The sequence below is a fragment of the Mustela lutreola genome, chromosome 4, assembly GCF_030435805.1.
Source record: "Mustela lutreola isolate mMusLut2 chromosome 4, mMusLut2.pri, whole genome shotgun sequence".
Taxonomy (NCBI): domain Eukaryota; kingdom Metazoa; phylum Chordata; class Mammalia; order Carnivora; family Mustelidae; genus Mustela; species Mustela lutreola.
In genome coordinates this window covers 185,498,320-185,518,156 of record NC_081293.1, presented here as the reverse complement: position 1 = coordinate 185,518,156, position 19,837 = coordinate 185,498,320, and the positions used below count along the sequence as shown (strand labels likewise).

Genomic DNA, 19,837 nt, shown 5'->3' with positions numbered 1-19,837 from the left:
AAAGTTTTTCCCCACGTGTGTGGTCTGCAAAACACATCCTGGTTCTACCTGAAATAGCCTAACTGGGCCTCCGCCCTGGGCCCTTGCGGCCCACGGACTCGCTTCACTGGCCTCTCAGTCCCGCCCACTCCCCTCGGACCCGGTCCCTCAGCCTGCCTCGCCACTGCGCCTGCGCCCGTGGAGCGCTCCGCCGCGGGCCGTCAGGGCGGGGTCCCGAGCGGGGTGTTCCGCCCAAGGGAAGAGGAAGAGGAAGTTGGGGGAGGATCCTAGCTGGGAGTGAACCGGAAGTGCAAACGCTCCTGCTTCTCTTCGGCCAGGCGGAACCTGCTCTGCTGGGCCGGGTGGCCGCAAAAGAACTTTCTTTCTCCCGCCCAGCGGTCGCCGCGGCCAACTGCCTCGCCCGCCTGGCAGCCTTCCCCGCCTTCTCTTCCCCTCTCCAGCTCCGCGCGGCCCTGTCTTCCTCTCACCCCGCGGTATCCGCTTGCTGCTACCACCGCCTCCTCGTCTTCTGCCCGGCCAGGCGGCCCGCCCCGCTGCAGTGATGTGCGACAAGGAGTTCATGTGGGCCCTGAAAAACGGAGACTTGGATGAGGTGAAAGACTATGTGGCCAAGGTAAGCGGCGACGAGTGGAGTGCGCGAGAACACGGAGGTGGGATGCCGATGAGGCTCTGGAAGCGGACGGGAGCTGGGCTGGCGGGGGTGGGGGTGGGGGGAGGAGAGACAGCCTGGATGGAGGTGGCCCCGAGGAGAGAGGGGAGCCTGGGAGCGTCTGAACTGAAGCAAGGGTCCGGATACCACGGTCGCGTTCTGTCAGGTAACTGGTTGGTGTGATACGGTCAGACTCTTCTTGTCCGCCTGCTCCCTGGGGGAGGGGAGGAGGGGTAACCCTCTTTGAGAGTCGCTTCTGAGCCCTGGTCATTTGAGTTTGGTCGTCTTCTATGGCGGAGTTACTTCAATCTTTCTTTGAATGGAGGTAATTCTCCATCTTGGACCTGCCGGTTGCTGAATGAAGTAACCTCAGTGATTAGAATCAGAGGAACGTTTTCTTGAACTTTGAACCTGTTGAGAATTTGAAGTATTCATTGACCCTGGAAAAGAGTGCCGAAAATAGCAATGGTTGAAATTTTGAAATTCGGTATCACTTCACTGTGAAGTCTTAACTTTGGGTGTGGCCTTTTTCCTCTCCCACACTACAGCGGACAGGTATTTGCTTCAAGTGGTGAGGTTGTCAGTCAGCACTTGGCAGTGTTTCAGATAATCAGACTAGTTTTCAGACAAGTAGGTTGACTTCAGTTACTCCATGTTTATCCTCGATCCCACCTGAAATGCTCAAACGTGTAATAGATAGTATGCAGTGTAGTCACAGTGTGTTTAGGGGTAAAATCGTGATGAAGAAAGCTCATCTCAAACCTAAACTCAGAATAGAAAGTTGACTCTGCTTTGTGGTGGAATGGTAAGCTTAGAATCCCACGCTGACCTGCCTCTGGACCCTGAAACTGTGCCTTTTGTAATCGTTAGAGAACTGACCTGCGATTATAATACGATGGTAATGTAAAAACAGATCTCCCAAAACGAAAGTATAACCTTATGACGTAACCATGGAGGGTGTCTTCTGAAAAATATAATTTTATGACATAACCAAGGAGGACATCTTGCTCATCTTCTTAAAAAGTGAGAATTGGATCTGGATTTTAGTTCTTCAAAGGGTATGACCACTGGTATGTTGTTTTTGCTTCAGAGATCTGTGTTAGGAAGGAACTAAGCAGAAGCAGTGTTTCTTAAAACTTGCAGGATTGTGCAAGGCAAACCACTGCTAGTTTTTACTCATTTAATACCATTACAGTTTAGACTTTTGCATCCAGAATATGTATTTTTGTTGTTATTTGCAATGGATTCATAGGACACCATTTGCTGCCTTCTCAGGTAGTGGCAGTCTGAAACCTGACTTACTGGATGTTTCAGTGTAAGATTGAAAGGAAAACATGACTGGGGTACTTTTATCCATGGTACACTTTCCAGTGATGGGACACTGTGGTACTCTGGAATCAAGTGGGCTTTTGTTTTTCTGTTATGGAAGAAGCTAGGTTATTTGATATACCTGAAATATGAAAAGTTGGTAAATATTAATGGAGCTTACAGCTACAAAACAATACCATTTATGTGGTGTCTTCCTGATCCATTATTTTATATCATCCTTGTGAGTCTTGTGAAAGTCCTTTTATTAATCCCATTTTACAGATAGGAGTACTGAGATGCAGGGTACTTAAAAATCCAATATATATATATTATATAGAGATAACAGATAATGAAGCCAGAACTGCTGACTCCAAAACTTAGGCTCTTTTAACTGCTCCATGCAGTCTCTCCCAATATAAACTGTAATTGTGAAAGTATTTGATATCAAGATTCTAGTAGAACATTACCCAATTTTTTTTAAGAGTATCAAAATCAGGTCATTATGTTCAGTTTGATTTTGTTCTTTCCCTATACTATCCTACTGCCTATTCTCATCAAAAGAGAGATGCATGAGAGGGAGGCTAGGCATTCAAAGAAAAGCAAAAGGAAGTATTAAGAACTGGCTTATCTCAAAAGTTTGACTATAATGTAATCCTGTGAACAATGAGCTTTTTCCTTAGTTTTATTGAGTATCTCGAGTCTCTTAAAATATCTTTTGTTAGTGAAAAATACCCCCCAAACCCAAAATCGCCAAAACCCACCACTCCAGTATTTACTGATTGAGTTCCCTTACAGTGCTATTCATACTCTCAAGTGCTTATAACATAGTTTCTTCTGCTCAGCAGCCATCTTCCCTGCTTATTCATTGCCTCATCCTTTTCATCTACCAATTTATGAACACTCATTATGATACTGAGTTTATGTAATGTGCATTTATCTGAGTAAAAGTATGTAGACAAAGTACATAAAGGAAGTTTGGACTCATCTAATTTTCCTTCTAAGTGGTGAGTCTTTAAAAATATTCTCCTCAGTACTCCTATGAAGATCTCTCACATTGTTAATACATAAGAATGGACCCATAGGTGAAGTATTTTAGTATTTTCCCTTTTTAAAACTAATATGTTAGGGGCGCCTGGGTGGCTCTGTGGGTTGGGCCGCTGCCTTCGGCTCAGGTCATGATCTCGGTGCTGGGATCGAGTTCCGCATCAAGCTCCCAGAGCCTGCTTCTCCCTCTCCCACTCCCCCGGCTTGTGCTTTCTCTCTCTCTCTCTCAAATAAATAAAATCTTTTTTTAAAAAAACCAATAATCTTACTTTTCTACCTGCTATTGACTTCTATACAGAAATCGGAAATAAGGATAGGCATAAATTACTGGTTTTGAGTGAGTTCTTAACTCTGAAAAGTAAATTCAGAGTCTCCAGATCATTGAAAAAACTATGTTATTAAATGTAAAAAGCAGCATATAAAGAAAATTTTAGGTTAATCTGTATTAAATGTTCATCTAGAACATTAAAAGCAGTATCTAAGACACTTTGGCTTCTTGAATTGACCTAAAGACCACAGTCGGTTAGTTAATTCATTTTTATTAGGCATCTTGCAGGTCCCAAGCACTCTGCTAGGCCTGACCCGATAGTGAAGAAGCTGGACACGGTGCTCAGTAGACTTAAGCATCTACATTCAGCAGACTTGTAGGGGGCAATTTTCATGCTTTTAAAGAAGTATGAAAACGATAAGTAACATCTCACTTACATAAAATTCAGTTTGTCCAGTTGGTAAACGAGCGAAAGCCAGAGAGTGAGATCTTCATGAGCAGCAGTAATAGATACTCGTAGCCCCATCCTCAGTCTCTGTACTTCTGGGTGACGTTACCTTTGCCTCATCTGCATTTCTATCTCTCTGTCCATTTCTTCTGTCGCAGTTAATTCTGCTTTCACCTGAGCTCCCATCTGCCAAATGGACGCCTTTGTTCACATAAAATCCAGATTGAGCCCACACTGTCTTCTCAGAAACTTTTTCATTTTTGTTGTCTCCATTTTGACTAATGACCTCCTGACCCAGCAATTTGACCAAATGAGAAATTGGGGGATTTTCCCCAACTACTCAGTGTTGTCAAGACTACCCACTTCATCTCTCTCTTTACTCATTCTTATCACTACTACTTGTGATTAATTGCTGCATCTTTCCCAGCTGAACTGTATTTTCCTTGACTTTGGTAGTCCTCTCTTTCCTGGTCAGTTTGCACATCTTAGTTGGGGAGATCTCTCTGTATTGTGAATTCTGACCATGTTATCTTTTTCAGCCAACCTCCTCCACTGTCCTTAAAATACTTTGTGATTCCCCATTATTATTTTTTCCCATTAATTAATTTTAAAAAGGGCCAGTTACTGCTTGGTTTGGAGGATTAGGCCATTATGATCTGGCCCATGCCTACCTTTCTAAACTCTTCTCTCTACAAACGCTCCGCTCCAGGCTGTGCCAGGCTGTTTCTTACTTGTATATCTTTACATGGGCTCTTTTTATCCTCCCGAACCAAGTCTGTGCACCTCAGTCCCTAACCCCCAACCTGGTTATCCCCTGTTTATCCTCTGAGCTTAAATTCCACTTCTTCCAGGAAAAAAAAAAAAATTGACTTAAGATGGTGCACTGCTTCTTTTACTGTTTGACTTATCAAATTGCTGTGACTTTGTTTACATGTCTGTCTTTAATTAGGCTCTGAGCCTCTGGAGTTTCGATACTATATTCTTTTTCATCTTTGTATCTCTAGTACAGTGCCAAGGAATTTCACACATTAAAAGCATATGTTCCAAGAAATTCTTTTTATTCTTGACTTAGCTACAGTTTCAATATACTTCATTAGCTGTATAATAAAGATTACTATTAACAGAGTGATTTATATTGCCGGGTACGAGAAGACACTCTGCACGATCTTTACCTAAGTTTTCTTTTACTTTTTACCCCAGCATTTCAATATAGCTAATAGTATTCCCATTTTAAGGATGAGGAAATTGAAACTTAGAGAAACTAAGCAACTTAACAAGGTCACAAAGTCAGTAGCATAAGGATTTAAATATAGAGCTGTCTGAATCTACCACCCGTATTTTTTTTTACTGTATCAGTCTGCCTTGAAATGGTTATCTGGTTTCTTAGCTCAGAGTAGCTTAGCATCAGCACCTTAAGAAAAAGAAAGGGGCTTGCAAGAAGGAGACACAACAAGTCATCTCTGATTATGAATAAAGACATAGGAAAAATGGCTATAATTTTTGAAATTTTTAGCTGTAACAATATAGAAATAGCATAAAGACAGCATCTCTTATAAACTTTAAATCTCCTCAGAGGCTCTCTTTGCTCAAGGTACTCTCTGAAGAGACTGATTATTTGATAGCTTGTGGAAACTTTTGTATTTATAGTCACATGTTCTTTTTTTTTTTTTTTTTTTTCTTAAGGTTTTGTTTTGTTTTTAAATACCTACACCCAATGTGAAGCTTAAACCACAACCCTGATTCAGAGAGTTGCACACTCTACTGACTGAGCCAGCCAGGTGCCCCTGTAGTCAGACAATCTTACAATTTATATTCCTAGTGATGACCCTGTGCAGTGCAGAAAGGGTTAAATTATGTCTGCATTAAGAAACAAAGTAAAGTATTGAGATCTTTATTCAGAATGGTTTCAATTAACAAATAGCACTTTTTTTTTCAAAAAGTATGTTCTTAAAATTTTATTTGAGCACTGTCATGCCATGTATAAATATAATTTCATTTACTTATATCAACCCATGAGCATAGTTAATGTTGTTAAACCCCCATTTTAGAGATTAAGAGACTGAAGCAAAGATTAAGTTAGCTTGCCTAAGGTCATAAAGCTCTTTTGAGTAGTGAAGCCGAGATTTGAACTCTGACTTCATAGCTCCTTGCTATATACTTCAGCATACCATTGACCTTCATTTCTCAAGAATGCTATGTAATTCAGGGGGTACTGTTTTATGCAAGTCTTAAAAATAATCACAGCAGGATGGTAATTATCCACTGAGACTACTTAGAGGTGAACTTTGTGGTAGAGTTTGAAGATCCAACTATCCTAGGAGTGAACGTTTGTGAGTTGTATTAATGGGCCCTTATAACCTCCAGTAGGTCTGATGTATGTACTCTCTTGTTTACATGTGCTTCTGTTTCACTTGCTGTGAAATACTATACATCAGGTCTCTAACTTCCCTTTCTCTATGGTTTCCTTTCCCTCTCCAGCCCCCATTCTAATTACATCTGCCTTTGACACTCTGATAGGTTTGAAAAGCCACAATTGTGCACCCTTTGAAAGGATAGGATCTCTTGAACCTGAGAAAAGTATCAACTCTAATCTTTAGAAATTGCAAGACTTATTTGGATCGCTTTTCACTTTTCTAATAAAATAGGCGATTTAAAAGCAGTCTTAATTTAATCTGTCTTGCATTTATTCATTTTAGGCAGTTTCCAGTTTTTCCATTCCTTTTTTAGATTACTGGCTTCTTTCTTATAAAGATTTGTCCCTGTATTCTGCCCTTTCTACATCAGGGCTAGTGACTCAGTCAGAAAGCAGATATATCAGCTTGTATAAATAAATATAGGTGCCCTCAGAAGATAGAGAAAATTTAGTGTAGATACACTTTTCTGTCTGTTAGGCTTTTTTTGAATGTAAAAGAAGATCTTTTTATATTGGAAGGGTAATGTTCACTCTGATATATAGTGTTTGGTTTGAAATTGTAGACATTGCCCTTACACTAGTGCAGGCAGTTAAAAGTATAATATATTAAAGCTGATTTGATTACAAAAATATAAGCTTTTACTATGTAAAAGATAACACTGCACTGAATATAATAAATTGAAGCTAAGTGTCCCATTGCCCATTTCCCCTGCCCAAGTAGTTTCTTAAATATAGGTTGTATTAGGTATTTTTAAGACAGAAAAGCATTAAAAAGACAAAACTTGCCCCATTATTCTACTACCTAGATAATTCCTTTCAATTTTAAAAATCAATTAATCTTTTAAATTAATTAATTAATTAATTCAGGAGCAGATTAAAAGATGCAGCAGCTATGACTTCCTTCTCTGGTCTCTGTGAACAAAGTGAACCAACAGTTTCACGTAATTTCAGAAAAACACTGGAAATTCAGTTACTCGTCTACTTCCCCACTTAAAAACAATTCTGTACATACGTCTACACTTGCGTTTTTAAATTCCTTGATAATTTATCTTAAGTTCCACAGTGAAATTTACTCATTTTACCCCCCCTTTTGTTCACTGGGGCATAGTATTCTATTTTATGGATATACCGTAATTTATTTGACTAGTGTTCTGGGGCGCCTGGGTGGCTCAGTGGGTTAAAGCCTCTGCCTTAGGCTCAGGTCATGATTCCAGGGTCCTGGAATCGAGCCCTGCATTGGGTTCTCTGCTCAGTGGGGAGCCTGCTTCCTCTTCTCTCTCTCTGCCTACTTGTGATTTCTGTCTGTCAAATAAATAAATAAATAAATAAACCTTTAAGAAATATATTTGACTAGTGTTCTATGATAAATGTTTTTTCCAGCTTATTTTTGTAATTAAACAGTGCTATCACGATTACCTTTGTATACATACCTTGGCAGTTTTCAGGTTGTATCTGTATTACTCTCCCAATAAAGTTTTATAAACTTAGGCACATATCAGTAAGCACATTAGACCTATTATTCCCTGACAACATCAGCAGCACTGGGCATCATCACACTTTTAGTTTTTGCTATTTGAATAAGTTGCTTCAAATTCCATTTTTTAATGAGGAAATCAAACATCAAAACTTTATTAGCATTTGTGTTCTTTCCCCCAAATTTTTTGTTCATATCTTTTGTTCATTTTTCTATTAGGTAGTTGGTCTGTTTTTTATTGATTTGCATGAGCCCTTTATAAATTAAGAAAGTTCATTTTGTCCCATACTTCGTAAATTTTTTTTTCCATTTTATCTCTTGACTTCATTTATTTTGTTGTTGTTCTATAACAGTCCTTAATTTTTATGTGGTAAATATATCACTCTTTCCCCTTTTGTGACTTGAATATTGTCTCCTACTTACAGAGACATCTTTCTTCTCTGTAAGATTATAGATAAATTTGGTCTTCTAAAACTTCTTTTTTTCTTTTTTTGGTATTTTAGGCATTTGATCCTTCTGCTATTTACTTTGAAGTGTTTGTTTTTATAACAGTTTGCTTCCATACCATTTATTGTGTATACCATTTATTCTTCTTTCCTTACTAATCTAAACTATTATCTTCATCACTGGCAGAATTCTGTGCTTGAATTTCTTGCTCTGGTTCTATCTATACTAAATTGTTTTAATTACTGTAGCTTCATAATATATTTTAGCATGGAATAGAGCCATTTTTCTCTTATATTCTCTTTAGAATTTTTGCACGAGTGTTCCTTTAAGATTTTTTTCCTTTTTTCTGTTGTCTTAGGGAAAATATGAGCATTTTTGGAACTACCTCAAGTTTAACCCTTATGTCTCCATAAGCATTATACATTTTTTTCTTGCATGTTGACACCATCTAATCTGAAGAACATAATCCAACATAATCCTTTAGGTAGGATCAGAGAATATAGTACAGTGTGGGAATATTCTGTATCAAGTATTTGAAGTAGTGAAGTTGTGTTGAGGTAATCCGATCATAGCTGAGTTGATAATTTTAAGAATTACTCTAGGTACCATAACAAAGGCCACCTTGTAATGAGAAGACAAGAATTAATTTTTTTGCAGCTATATCTTTACTATATTAATAGTTTTGATAGCTTGGAAGCTTGATTTTTTTTGTGGGGGGGTGGTCCACAGAACACTACCAACAGTGGAGAGGAGCTGTGATTATTGAAAGCAATGAAAGAGGAAGCAAACATAAGCTTACCCTAGAAAATCAAAGAGCAAAGAGTCATGTGACCTTAAAGTTCTAGAGGCCCATCCAGTGATTAATATGTATGGATATAACATTGAGCTTCAAGAAGAGTTTAAAATTAGTCTACTTTTCTCTTATTTAAAAAGTCAGAGATGTGTAGGATATATTTTGGAAAGATTTCTATTTCATAATACAAGATAATGAATACTTTGATACTTAGGTCTAAATTCCTGACCTTCTGAAAAATTTAGATATCAAAGAAAGGGGGTTGTAGATAATGAACACTTTACCTGTAGTATAATAGAAGCAATAACAGTCTCCTTAGGGAATTTGAAATTTCATTGTTGGGTTAGCCATAATGGCTTTGGAATTAGACCCTCTTGGCTCTGGCTCTCTTAACTAACTGGATTGTGTTGAGCACATTAGTTCCCCGCTCAGAACCTGGGTTTCCTCGGCTGGGGAAAAATGAGGCTATTAATAATACCTGCTTGGTATATGTTGACTGTGTGCCATTTTCCCTCGCATGCGGTGATTGTTAGCCAAGAAATGTTAGCCACTGTTACTCATAATAATAACCATAAATTTTTTTAGAAGCAGAACTACGTAAATATCATGTAGTCCTCCCCCCTTATTTTGTAGATGAGAAAAAATAAGTCATTAAACGTCTTGACCCAGATCATACTGCTAATTAGGATTAGGACTTTATGGCAGTTTTCTGGAACCAGAATAGGTGCTTCTCCCCCCCCCCCCCCAACTATGGTATTTTATAATAAAGTATTTTGTACTTTATACTAGTTACCGCCTCTGTTGGTGTGTTCTATTTTGCCCCACCCTATCTGCAGAGTAAATTTCTGCTTATTTTTAAAAGTTCTTGTTCTGTATGGCACTCCCTGTTTGTGCACTTAACTCCTCATTTATGCCAATGTGGTATCTAACACAGAACTTCTTTGAGGTGTTTCTGCTATACTGCAGTTACTTGAACTGGAGAGCTCTAGGCTCCTGATTTGACTGACAAGTCCCTGGACTTGAATTAGAAAAATAGTGGTTTAAGAAATTCAAATCTTGTTCTATGGAAGTCTTGCTCTTGTCTTCAAGTTTTGAATATTCAAAAAGAGTTTTGTGTTAATGACTGCTTAAGAAAAAAAAAGTGCCATGTGGGAGTGGCTCATTTGTTACCATTTAGATGTTTGAATAGTTTTTCTCAAACTTTAGAACTCAGAGATCACCTCCCCCTGAATATTTCACATCTTGATTTAAGATACAATGTTTGTAGTGGGGCTTCCCAGAATTTGAAGGCCCTTCCTGTGTTTGAGGAGTTCACTCTTATATGGTATGAATCTTGGTGAAATGCAAGACCTACCACAACAAAAGCCAGAAAATACAGATAAATTTCTTTTTCCTGCCTGCACTTAGAAAATAGGCCCCAAATTCATAATCCTTATTGGATGCTTTTTTCCTGGAACTGATACAAAGACACTGGCACTGTAAAGAATGTAGCAGCAGCAGTAAAATATGCAGTTTCCAAAAACAGAAGTCATCCTATGCCCGTTGTGGTATCTTCTACGCAGGTGCTTCTTGTGACAGATTTTGGTTTTATTTCTTGTTTTGAAGCCTCCTTCATGCCTGCACATTTACTGAGCTTGGATCTTGCTTGATTTCCAAACTGTGGAATCTCAAGAGAAGGCTAGTTACTGCAGTTTTCATTGGTTCATTCATAATTCATTCAGCATATCATTTGGGCGCCTATAATACCAGCCACCGTATTCAGTAAGCCTAGGAATACAGTGATTGTTTCTGAGGATCCATTTTCTTTAGTAGGCTCAGTTAAAAGGGTATACACGACAAACAATAAATAAGATAGTTATATGGGTTCTGAATAAATTATTTTCTTTCTTAAAACATGACATAAAAACTTAGAAAGCAAACATACAAATACGTTAATGTTAAGGAATATACAACCATATAAAAATAATAGACTGCTATAAGAGCCAAGAAAAAGTCATATTTGATTACGGTATAGAGGAGAATCAATGCTATAGAACATCAGACTCAAAATGGAAGATAATGGGAACAGAATCCCTTCTCTTTAAGGGTTTTCTTTGTGTCAGGTATGGTCCTACAGAATAAGGTAATATACATGTAGATAATGCATATTATTTAATCCGTGTCTGTCCAGGTAGGCTTTATCTCCATTTTATAGGTAGAGAAATGAAAATTAAGTAACTTGCCTGAAATCCTACAGCTAATAAGTGGAAGGACAAGTTTTGATCTCATTCTAAAAGAGTATTCTTTTTCCATCATTTGCACTGAAAATTTTCAGAACTACAAATGGAATACATAGATGGAAAAATTGAAGATTATTATGATATGTAAAGCGTTGAGATAGAACCAGCAAAAGATAGCATAAGCAAAAAGAACATACAAGTTCAAACTGATAAATAGAAATACAAGTTTTCACACCTGAAAAGAACACCCACAATTGGAAATAGAGGGTCCCCACATTTTATTCAAAATAGGTAAATGTAAATGAGGAGCATAACACATCCTGACTAAAATGATTAACTTATGAAGATTTTTTTTTTTTAGTTTGTATGCTTATAGGCAAAATAATAATGTGAATTTTGAGGTTAAATCGTCTTACCTTTAGATTTTCTGGGATAGTATTGGAAAATAGTGAAACAAGCAGTTCTGTCAGGAATAAAACATTGAATCAAGTTGTCACTTATGCATGATCACGACAGAAAAACAATCTTAAGAAAATATATATACCCCCTTCCCCACTCAGTAGATTTCTGCAGAAATCATATTTAAAATTTTAGAAATTGAATTACTTTTTCCCTTCTGTCTTCTTTTTTGCCCCCTCTTTTCCTTCCCTTTTCCCTCTTTCTCCTTATTGTGGTTTTATTTGCACATATAAACTTTAGGAATGTAAACCATTGGATCCAGACACGAAGATATTTCCCAGCCTACGTAAGGTTTTAGGAATAAATTCCAGCTGTGACGCCATGACTTAGTTTCTTGAAAATGAAGCTAATTTTTTTATCACACTAAGCTTTCTAAATTGAGGTACTACCATAATATTTTGAATGGATTTTTTAAATTTTGGTAGTCTTCATATAAATGCATGCATTCTGTTAAATTAAAATTTTAATTTTATACCACCAGTAAGAATTTTAATACTTCACTATTTCCATCTGAAAATTTCTAAATGTGACTGATTGCTTTAAAATCTTCCAGAGAAGAAAAATCAAGTGAGCTTTTAATAAGTAAATCAGCTATACAAAATTAATTTCAGTGCCAGAAGTAGTCATCTTGAAGAAAAAAAAAAAATGAACCTTACGTTGAAAGTTCTGTGTAGTATACAGATGAGGGATTATACCATAAGATTTGAGCTCTGAACTCTCTGGGCTTTCGTTTAAAAACTTTTTTGTTTTAAAAAAAGTAGATGCTTTAAAAAAAAAAAAAAAGTAGATGCTTAAAACTTCTATTAGGTAAAAAATACTTAAAAACAGTCATGCATTATGTTTGCACTTAAAATTTTTTCCAGCTCACATTTTGATTTTTATTAGTTTTGTGTGATACCAGTAAGTAAATTAATGAAAACGAACTCTAATTTGAATGTATCCTTCCAGAACCTTGAATAGTCCTAAGTTAAGAGTCCTGGAGACAGAAAATCATAGTTATTTGCATAACTATTTTAAAAACACAGAACTTTGTTTTATTTTGTAGTTCTCATCTTTACACAAGGTATATGTGGTTTTTTTCTGTGAACAGTATTTTTCAAAAATTTTTTGCCAGATTCTCAGCCATCCATTAACCATTGAAATATGTAAAAGTACTACCATTTGTAGTAATTTTGTCAGTGAAAATAACCCACAGTTCGGATTGTGTATGGGGTGACTAATCCTGGTAGATTTTAGAAGGTGATTATTTTGGTCAGAATCAGCATAGTAAGGATTTTAACTAGTAATAAAAAAATTGTTCTTCAAAACAATTTAAAATGTTTTCTGTGGATGCATTATTATTTATGTACTAAGTAGGTGCTCATTAAATGAATGCTTATTATGGGTGTTATTCCTGTTCATTACTTTGAAATGAGTTCATATTTATAATATTGAAAGTTTCATGCATTTGGTATGGCAGACCTTTACTGAAAACTGTAGAAAATATGTAGAATTAAGAGCAAGTGATTAAATATTTCTCAGACCATCTCCCTTTCTCCTGTGCTGTCTGCCTGTGAATACCACCTTTTTTGTTTTCTTTGCTTCTCAGTGGTAAATTATACATTTGAATCCACTGCTATGTAATTTATAACTCTGGTATTTTTTATCCACTAATATCACTAGTGGAGTATTGCATAATTTTTTTTGGCAAAGTTGTATCCTGAGGCAAGGATTTGTACCCTCGAGGGGCAGGAGAGAGGACAGAGGGACAGTTGTAGGAAAGAAGAGGCCATAGCATTCATCCAGTTCTCAAAAGGTTCTGTCATTATGAAAATACTTAATACTACAGTCTTAAGGAAATTTTGAACTCTGAGTGAGGAAAGGTAATACTTAGCTGTAACTGAATTACCGGGTACATTGACTCAAATATATAGAATTTGTTAAATTTAATAGTTTTACTGCATTCTCCTGTCAGTCAGGTGTCCAGTATTAACTTACCTGCTGTGCTACAAAATGGTCACACATATGCTAATTTAGTCTATTCTTTGTTGACTAGCTTTTGAGGACACTGGTTTCTTGTGACAGTACAGTATGTTCTTATGCCGGTGGAACTCAATTGCAGTAACATCATAGGTATCTTGGAGATCAAAGGAAGCAAATTACCTGTGTATTTTCACCTGAAAAAAGTCCTTAAAAAGAGTTCTCGGCAACAGTCAAATGACCATTTTATTTGAAAATACTGTAAAGAATGCCATCCCAGTCTGAATGTTTATTATTCAAATGAACCTAATGTGTTGCAGGAAGTACTGCATCTAGTAAACATCACACCCAAACCACACTTCTGCAATGCATATAAAAGGTTTTGCCATTGGGGCACCTAGGTGGCTCAGTCCAAGCATCTGCCTTCAGCTCAGGACATGATCCCAGGGTCCTAGGATCAAGCCCCACATTGGGCTCATCCTGCTCAGCAGGAAATTCATCTGGTCAAGTAACACTTATTACTTGACCACCCCACCCTCCTTGTGCTCACTCACTCATTCAGATAAATAAGTAAAATCTTAAAAAAAAAAAAAAAGATTTGTTGGGTTATGGACATTGGGGAGGGTAGGTGATATGATGAGTGCTGTGAAGTATGTAAGCCTGACTATTCACAGATCTGTACCCTGGGGCAAATAATATATTCTATGTTAATAGAAACCATTTTAAAAAATTAATAAAAATTAAAGATTTTGCCATTACAGATAGGCAGTCTGAAATTACTGAAAGTATGTATGTATTTGTAAATGTGTTTTTATTATATATTAAGACCGTTTTGTTAGGAGAGTAGATAAGGCGAATATTAAAAAAAAAAGCTGGGGAAATTTGGTGAGAGGAAGATACAGAAAAATAGAAATACAAAGGGAACTAGACTAGGTGAATGGACCTACTCTCTGTTTGGACTGTGAATGATAGAGATAGAGCACTTCATATCACAAAGCCCCTTGAAGTGATTTTTTTTACTCACTCTTGTACCTACCTTTTGCCACTTATTTGCCTTAAACTTCCAGAAGACATACTTAACAGTGAGGTAGTACTAGCACCCACTAGAAGAAAAATTACTCTCTGGACCATATAAGTGATTAAAATGGCAATATTTCTAGAATATAGGTAAAGCAAAGCAAACCAAAGACCTCATACTTGTCCTGTGTTACAAATAAATATAATGATACTCTAATAGCCACCATGTAATATTAAGTTATTTGCAGAGTGCTTTGTCTGCATTTTCTTATTTAATTCTCATAACATTTGGTTTAAAAAAGACACCATGAAAGATTGTTTTGACAGATAAGGTAAATGAGAATTGAAGAAATTTAAGTAATATGCCCAGGTTAACCAAGCTAGTAAATGGCAGAGCCAAGATTTGTCTTTAGGTGTTTGATTTCATAAACCACTCTCATTCCACGTCATGAACAGGAGTTTTTTGTTTTGTTTTTTTTAAAGACTGACAGGGTAGAGAAATGGAGTTTCAATTTTTTTTTTTAGTGACTTAACACAAACCTATTGTCAAAAGACAATAGAACCACAGTGACCATAGTCCAGCTCATGCTTTGCAAATTACACCTGTTACTTGACCTGATGAATTTGTGTCTTTTTGTTCACTTCTGTACTTTTCTACCATGTAGAGTAATATCTCGCTCTTAGTGGGAGCGTATAAATATTTGTTGGATAAATGACTAGGGAATGAAAAAAATTTGAACCTCTTATAAAAGATCTAGAGCTGTGCATGTGATGATAAGAGTTTATATAGAAAGAGCTTGTAGTTATTCTCTCTCCAGAAGATGAAATTAAGATCAGATTAAGGATTATCAGCTTGAGCTGAAAGTCACTGGCAAGATTTGAGTCTCTAAATGGCAGGAAAAGAAGAGCATCCAAAATCTAGACAGGAAATAAAGTGTTAACAGACAGAATCCAGGTGAACCAGTTCCCCTTCACGTTGGCATTAGCAAACTGGCAGAAGAGGGGTCTGAATCATGGTGAGGGGGAGTTACAGTATTGTCTTGGGATTTAACTCTTGTCACCCAGTACATTAGGGTTCTTCAGTGCTTTTAACTAGTTTCTAAGGTGTAACACAAAAGATAAGGAGATCAAAACATAGATGCCGGGCCACTTTGAGTTACTCATGTAAGAAGTCCTTTATTTAGGGGTGCCTGGGTGGCTCAGTGGGTTGAAGCCTTTGGCTCGGGTTATGATCTTGGGGTCCTGGGATCAAGCCCTGTGTGGGGCTCTCTGCTCGGCAGGGAGCCTGCTTCCCCACCCCCACCTCTGCCTACCTCTCTGCCTACTTGTGATCTCCCTCTGTCAAATAAATAAATGAAATCTTTTTTAAAAAATCATTTATTTAGATCATTATAAGACTTCTTTACCTTTGATAGAGAACGTTGCTCATTTTTTTTTTTAATGATTTGTTATTCAGGAAGAAACCATCATATTAATACCAAAGCCAGGTATTTGTTTGCTGGTTTTGCTTAAAATGAAAGATGAATTCAGCACCTCCTTTGGCTCCTAGACTTTGACTCAAAATATTAAGACTTCTTTAAAATAAGACTTGGAGATTCTCTGCAGTTAGTCCTAAAAGTGCTGTATGCTGTTAATTCTTGTTTTCATTCCAAATACTCATTTTTATAAGGATATTTTTCGACCAGATTTATGGATAATTATTTATTCCCTGTCTAGAATTAGATAATTATTCTAAAATAGTGGATTCTGTGTGTGTGTGTGTGTGTGTGTGTACACATACATTATAAATACTGGGGTTTTTTTTCAAGCATTGAAAACTCTTAAATGCACTTTTACTACTGATATTTATGAAACTAGAAAAATAGATTTTTGAATTTGAAATCAGATATTCTGAGGTTAATTTTCTTTGGAAGCAAGATGGATTGGATGATGTTTCTGTATAGGTTTTTCTAATGGATTTTTAAGTTTATAAAAATTGTCATTACCTTTTAGCTAATATGGAAAGTTACCAGAATTAGTATACTTAAAACTTCTGTTGTTGCGAGATCTAGGCAAAACAATGTTTTCAAAGTCTAATGTGAATTAAAATAAATTTAAGATTTTAAAAAGCCTATAACTTTATATTAACACTCTTACAAAAGCTGTGGTTTTCCACAGTTTTGGGCCTAAAGGTAATATTCTTACCTTTAATATAGTAATTTAATATTTTTATCTTTATTTTTAAAGCAGTAATTTTCCGGTATTGAGCTCTTTGCTTCATCAGTAATTTAGGACATTCACTATTGGTTCCATTGTGTATGTGCATGTTTTATGTGTCTAAATTGGTATGTTTTGTGTGTTATTTTTGTTGCTTCTTCCTTTGGTGTTTTTTGGTCCTGGTTTGTGTTTATGTTAAAGTTTTTGGTATTACTTTATAGTTTTATTGCAGTGGGGTTAGAGAATAGGTTCTATAAGATTTTCAACTTCAGGAGGTACTGAGGTTTTCTTTAATCTATTACATTCAAGTTTTGTTAATCATTGTAAGTTAAAGGTGTAGTTTCCATAAAGTTTGAATTTCAAAAAAATTCGGTATGTATTAATTCAGTCTTACTGATTGTTAATCATGCCTTCTATAGTCTTACCTGCCGAAGCCTGATATTATATTGGTCTCTCACTACGGTGCCATTTTGTCAGTTGATTCTTGCTATTCTTTGGTAGATTCATGACTAACATACATAATTTTTAAATGTAAAATGAACATCTCTTTCACATATACTCTTTGCCTTGAATTCAACTTTGTCATGTAGTACTTACTCAGAAATTTTTTAGATATATGTGCCTGATATATTTTTGCCCATTTGTTTATATTTTTCACATTTTCTCACAGTATTTTGTTTTTAGGTGTGTCTCTCATTGGATTTTTGTTTGCTTTTCTTTTACCAATGTTACTTAACAAAACCCAAATTCATTCTTCATGTTTAAATTTGATAGTTAAACCTATTCACATTTGTTAACATAACTGATCAGTTTAAATTTTCTTTTTAGACTTTGAATTTATTTTATTTCAACTTATTCTCATTTTGCTTTTTTTTTTTTTTTTTAGTCATAGGAATTAATTTTCTTGGCTTCCTTTTCTTCCATGACTTGAAAGATACTTTTTTTGTTGTTGTTCTACCAGAACTTAAATTTCATCAGAAAAAAAGTGTTTGAGTCTAAATTTTTGCTAAGCAGTAGCCTTTTTTGTTTTTGTTTTTCAAAACAAAAATCTGTGTTGCTGTAATTGAGTAGAAAAGTAATGGATTTTTAAATTTTAAAAAATATAACATTATTATAATTCAGAAAATGAGAGTATTCTCATGGTCCTTGTCTCTAAAGATGACAACTAATAAATTTAGTGTATATATTCTTTGAAATTTTTTATGATTATAGATAAACATATTTTTCTAGGCTTTGAAGTAAGTAGGATCATTCCTTTATTCACTCAACAGAAATGGTCATCCCCGCATGTCAGCAGTACAGATTACCTTCATTGTTCCTCAGTTTCCTTGTAAGGGAATAGTAGTACTAATTTCCTAAAGCTTTTGTAATAGTTAAGTGAATTAATACCTGGAATGTACTTGTAACATTGCCTGGTCACATGGTAAGCATTCAAGAACTATGTTATTTTCATCTTAAATGATTCTGCATAGTATTTCATGGAGGATATGCTAGCATTTATTTTAAAGTCTTCCATGTACAGTATTTAGTTGTGATTGTGTCATTTATAAGGCTCAAATTGGATAGAATCTAGTCGATTTTTATTTCCTCACCTACTTTCTATTTTATATAAATGTGTGATTGTATGTGTGTGTTAAATTCTATCTTCTCTCTTAAGACTTCTAACATCTGTATTATCTAGTTTTTAACCATATTTGCTTAAATAAGGACTTAATTGGCTTTTCATCATTAATTCTTTGATGCCCAAACTCCCTGATCTTGTGTTCTCATTTTGAATTCATTTCTTCTATTTCACTAAAGCAGCAGTTCTCAAAGTACTGTAGTTCTCATAGATCTTGGCGGCGGGGGGGTGGGGGTGGTTGGGACCCTCTTCAAGACATCCGTGAGGTCAGAATTATTTTCATAGGAATATTAAGACTTTCTTTGCTCTCTTCACTATGATGACACTTCTACTGATGGTGCAGAAGCAGAGGTAAGTAAAGCCACTGTTAAAATCAAGGCAGCAGCACCAAACTACGTGACTGCTAGTCATTGTGAACTTCATTTACCCCAACACATGCACAATTAAATATATGCCAGTTTCCCTTCAGAATGCCCTTGATGAAATGCTAAACAGTGCACTTTCATTAGCTCTTGGTTATGGTGTACACTTCTTTCATATTCTGTGTGAAGAAATGGGAAGTATGCGTAAAGCACTTTTGCAGTTGGAGCTGCAACCTGAACTCGCTGCCTATTTGATGGAGCAAAACCCTGCAGATTATAAATTCGGTTACTCCATCTTGGATATTTGGCAGGTATTTTCTTGCAAATGAAGTTAGTGAGCCGAAGAAAAAAGTCAAAATTGGAACATTTGCATCTGCCGTTTTGAGCTTGACAGCGTCCCAGAACTTAATGGCTTTACTGATGAGATTGGAAGTGTTATCAATGAATGTGATTGTTTTGATACTGAAGAAAGAAGTGTGTGAACATTTGGAAGATCTGTGAAACTCAGTAAACCGGTACTTTCTAAACGACCAATTCATTACAAAATCATGCATATTTATAAAAGATCCATTCAAAGTGTAAATAGACTGATGGGTTTTAATGTAACAGTATGAAGTTCATTGCTACAGTGACAGATTCCACATTGTAAGTGACCTTTAACAAGCTACCACTTGTTGAGTTTTAGTGTAGAGTCAAAGAAAATCCATAATTAACTAAAAAGGCTGTTAAAAACATGTTAAATCTGGGGTGCCTGGGTGGCTCAGATGGTTAAACTTTTGCCTTCAGTTCCTTCAGCTCAGTCATGATCTCAGGATCCTGGGATTCAGACCCTACATCCTGCTCCTTGCTCAGCTGGGAGCCTGCTTCTCCCTGTCGCTCTCCCTCTCTTTTTTTAAAAAAGGTTAAATTTTTTACTTGTTCAACTACATATCTGTGGGAGGCCACATTTTCTTCATATATTTTGCCCAAAACGGTATGTCAGAACAAATTGAATGTGATAGCAGATATGAGAAGTAAGCTGTCCCCTATTAAAGCAGACATTAAAAAGAATTGCCCAAAAAAAAAAAAAAGTGTAATGCAGTGTCACCCTTTACATTTTGGGGGAGAAGGGAAGAGGAATATAGTTATTTTTCATTTTTAAAAATCCCATTTATGTTAGC

At 36.2% G+C, this 19,837-nt stretch overlaps 1 protein-coding gene across 1 annotated transcript in view; it reads left to right on the top strand.

The window, feature by feature from the left end:
• The first annotated feature begins 258 nt into the window (after positions 1-258).
• Positions 259-19,837, top strand: part of MTPN (myotrophin) — a 54,242-nt gene continuing 34,663 nt past the window's right edge. The window contains exon 1 of the mRNA XM_059171945.1: positions 259-613. Within this exon, the coding sequence (XP_059027928.1) occupies positions 542-613 (72 nt within the window). The 5' untranslated portion in view covers positions 259-541. The remainder of the gene's footprint in view (positions 614-19,837) is intronic.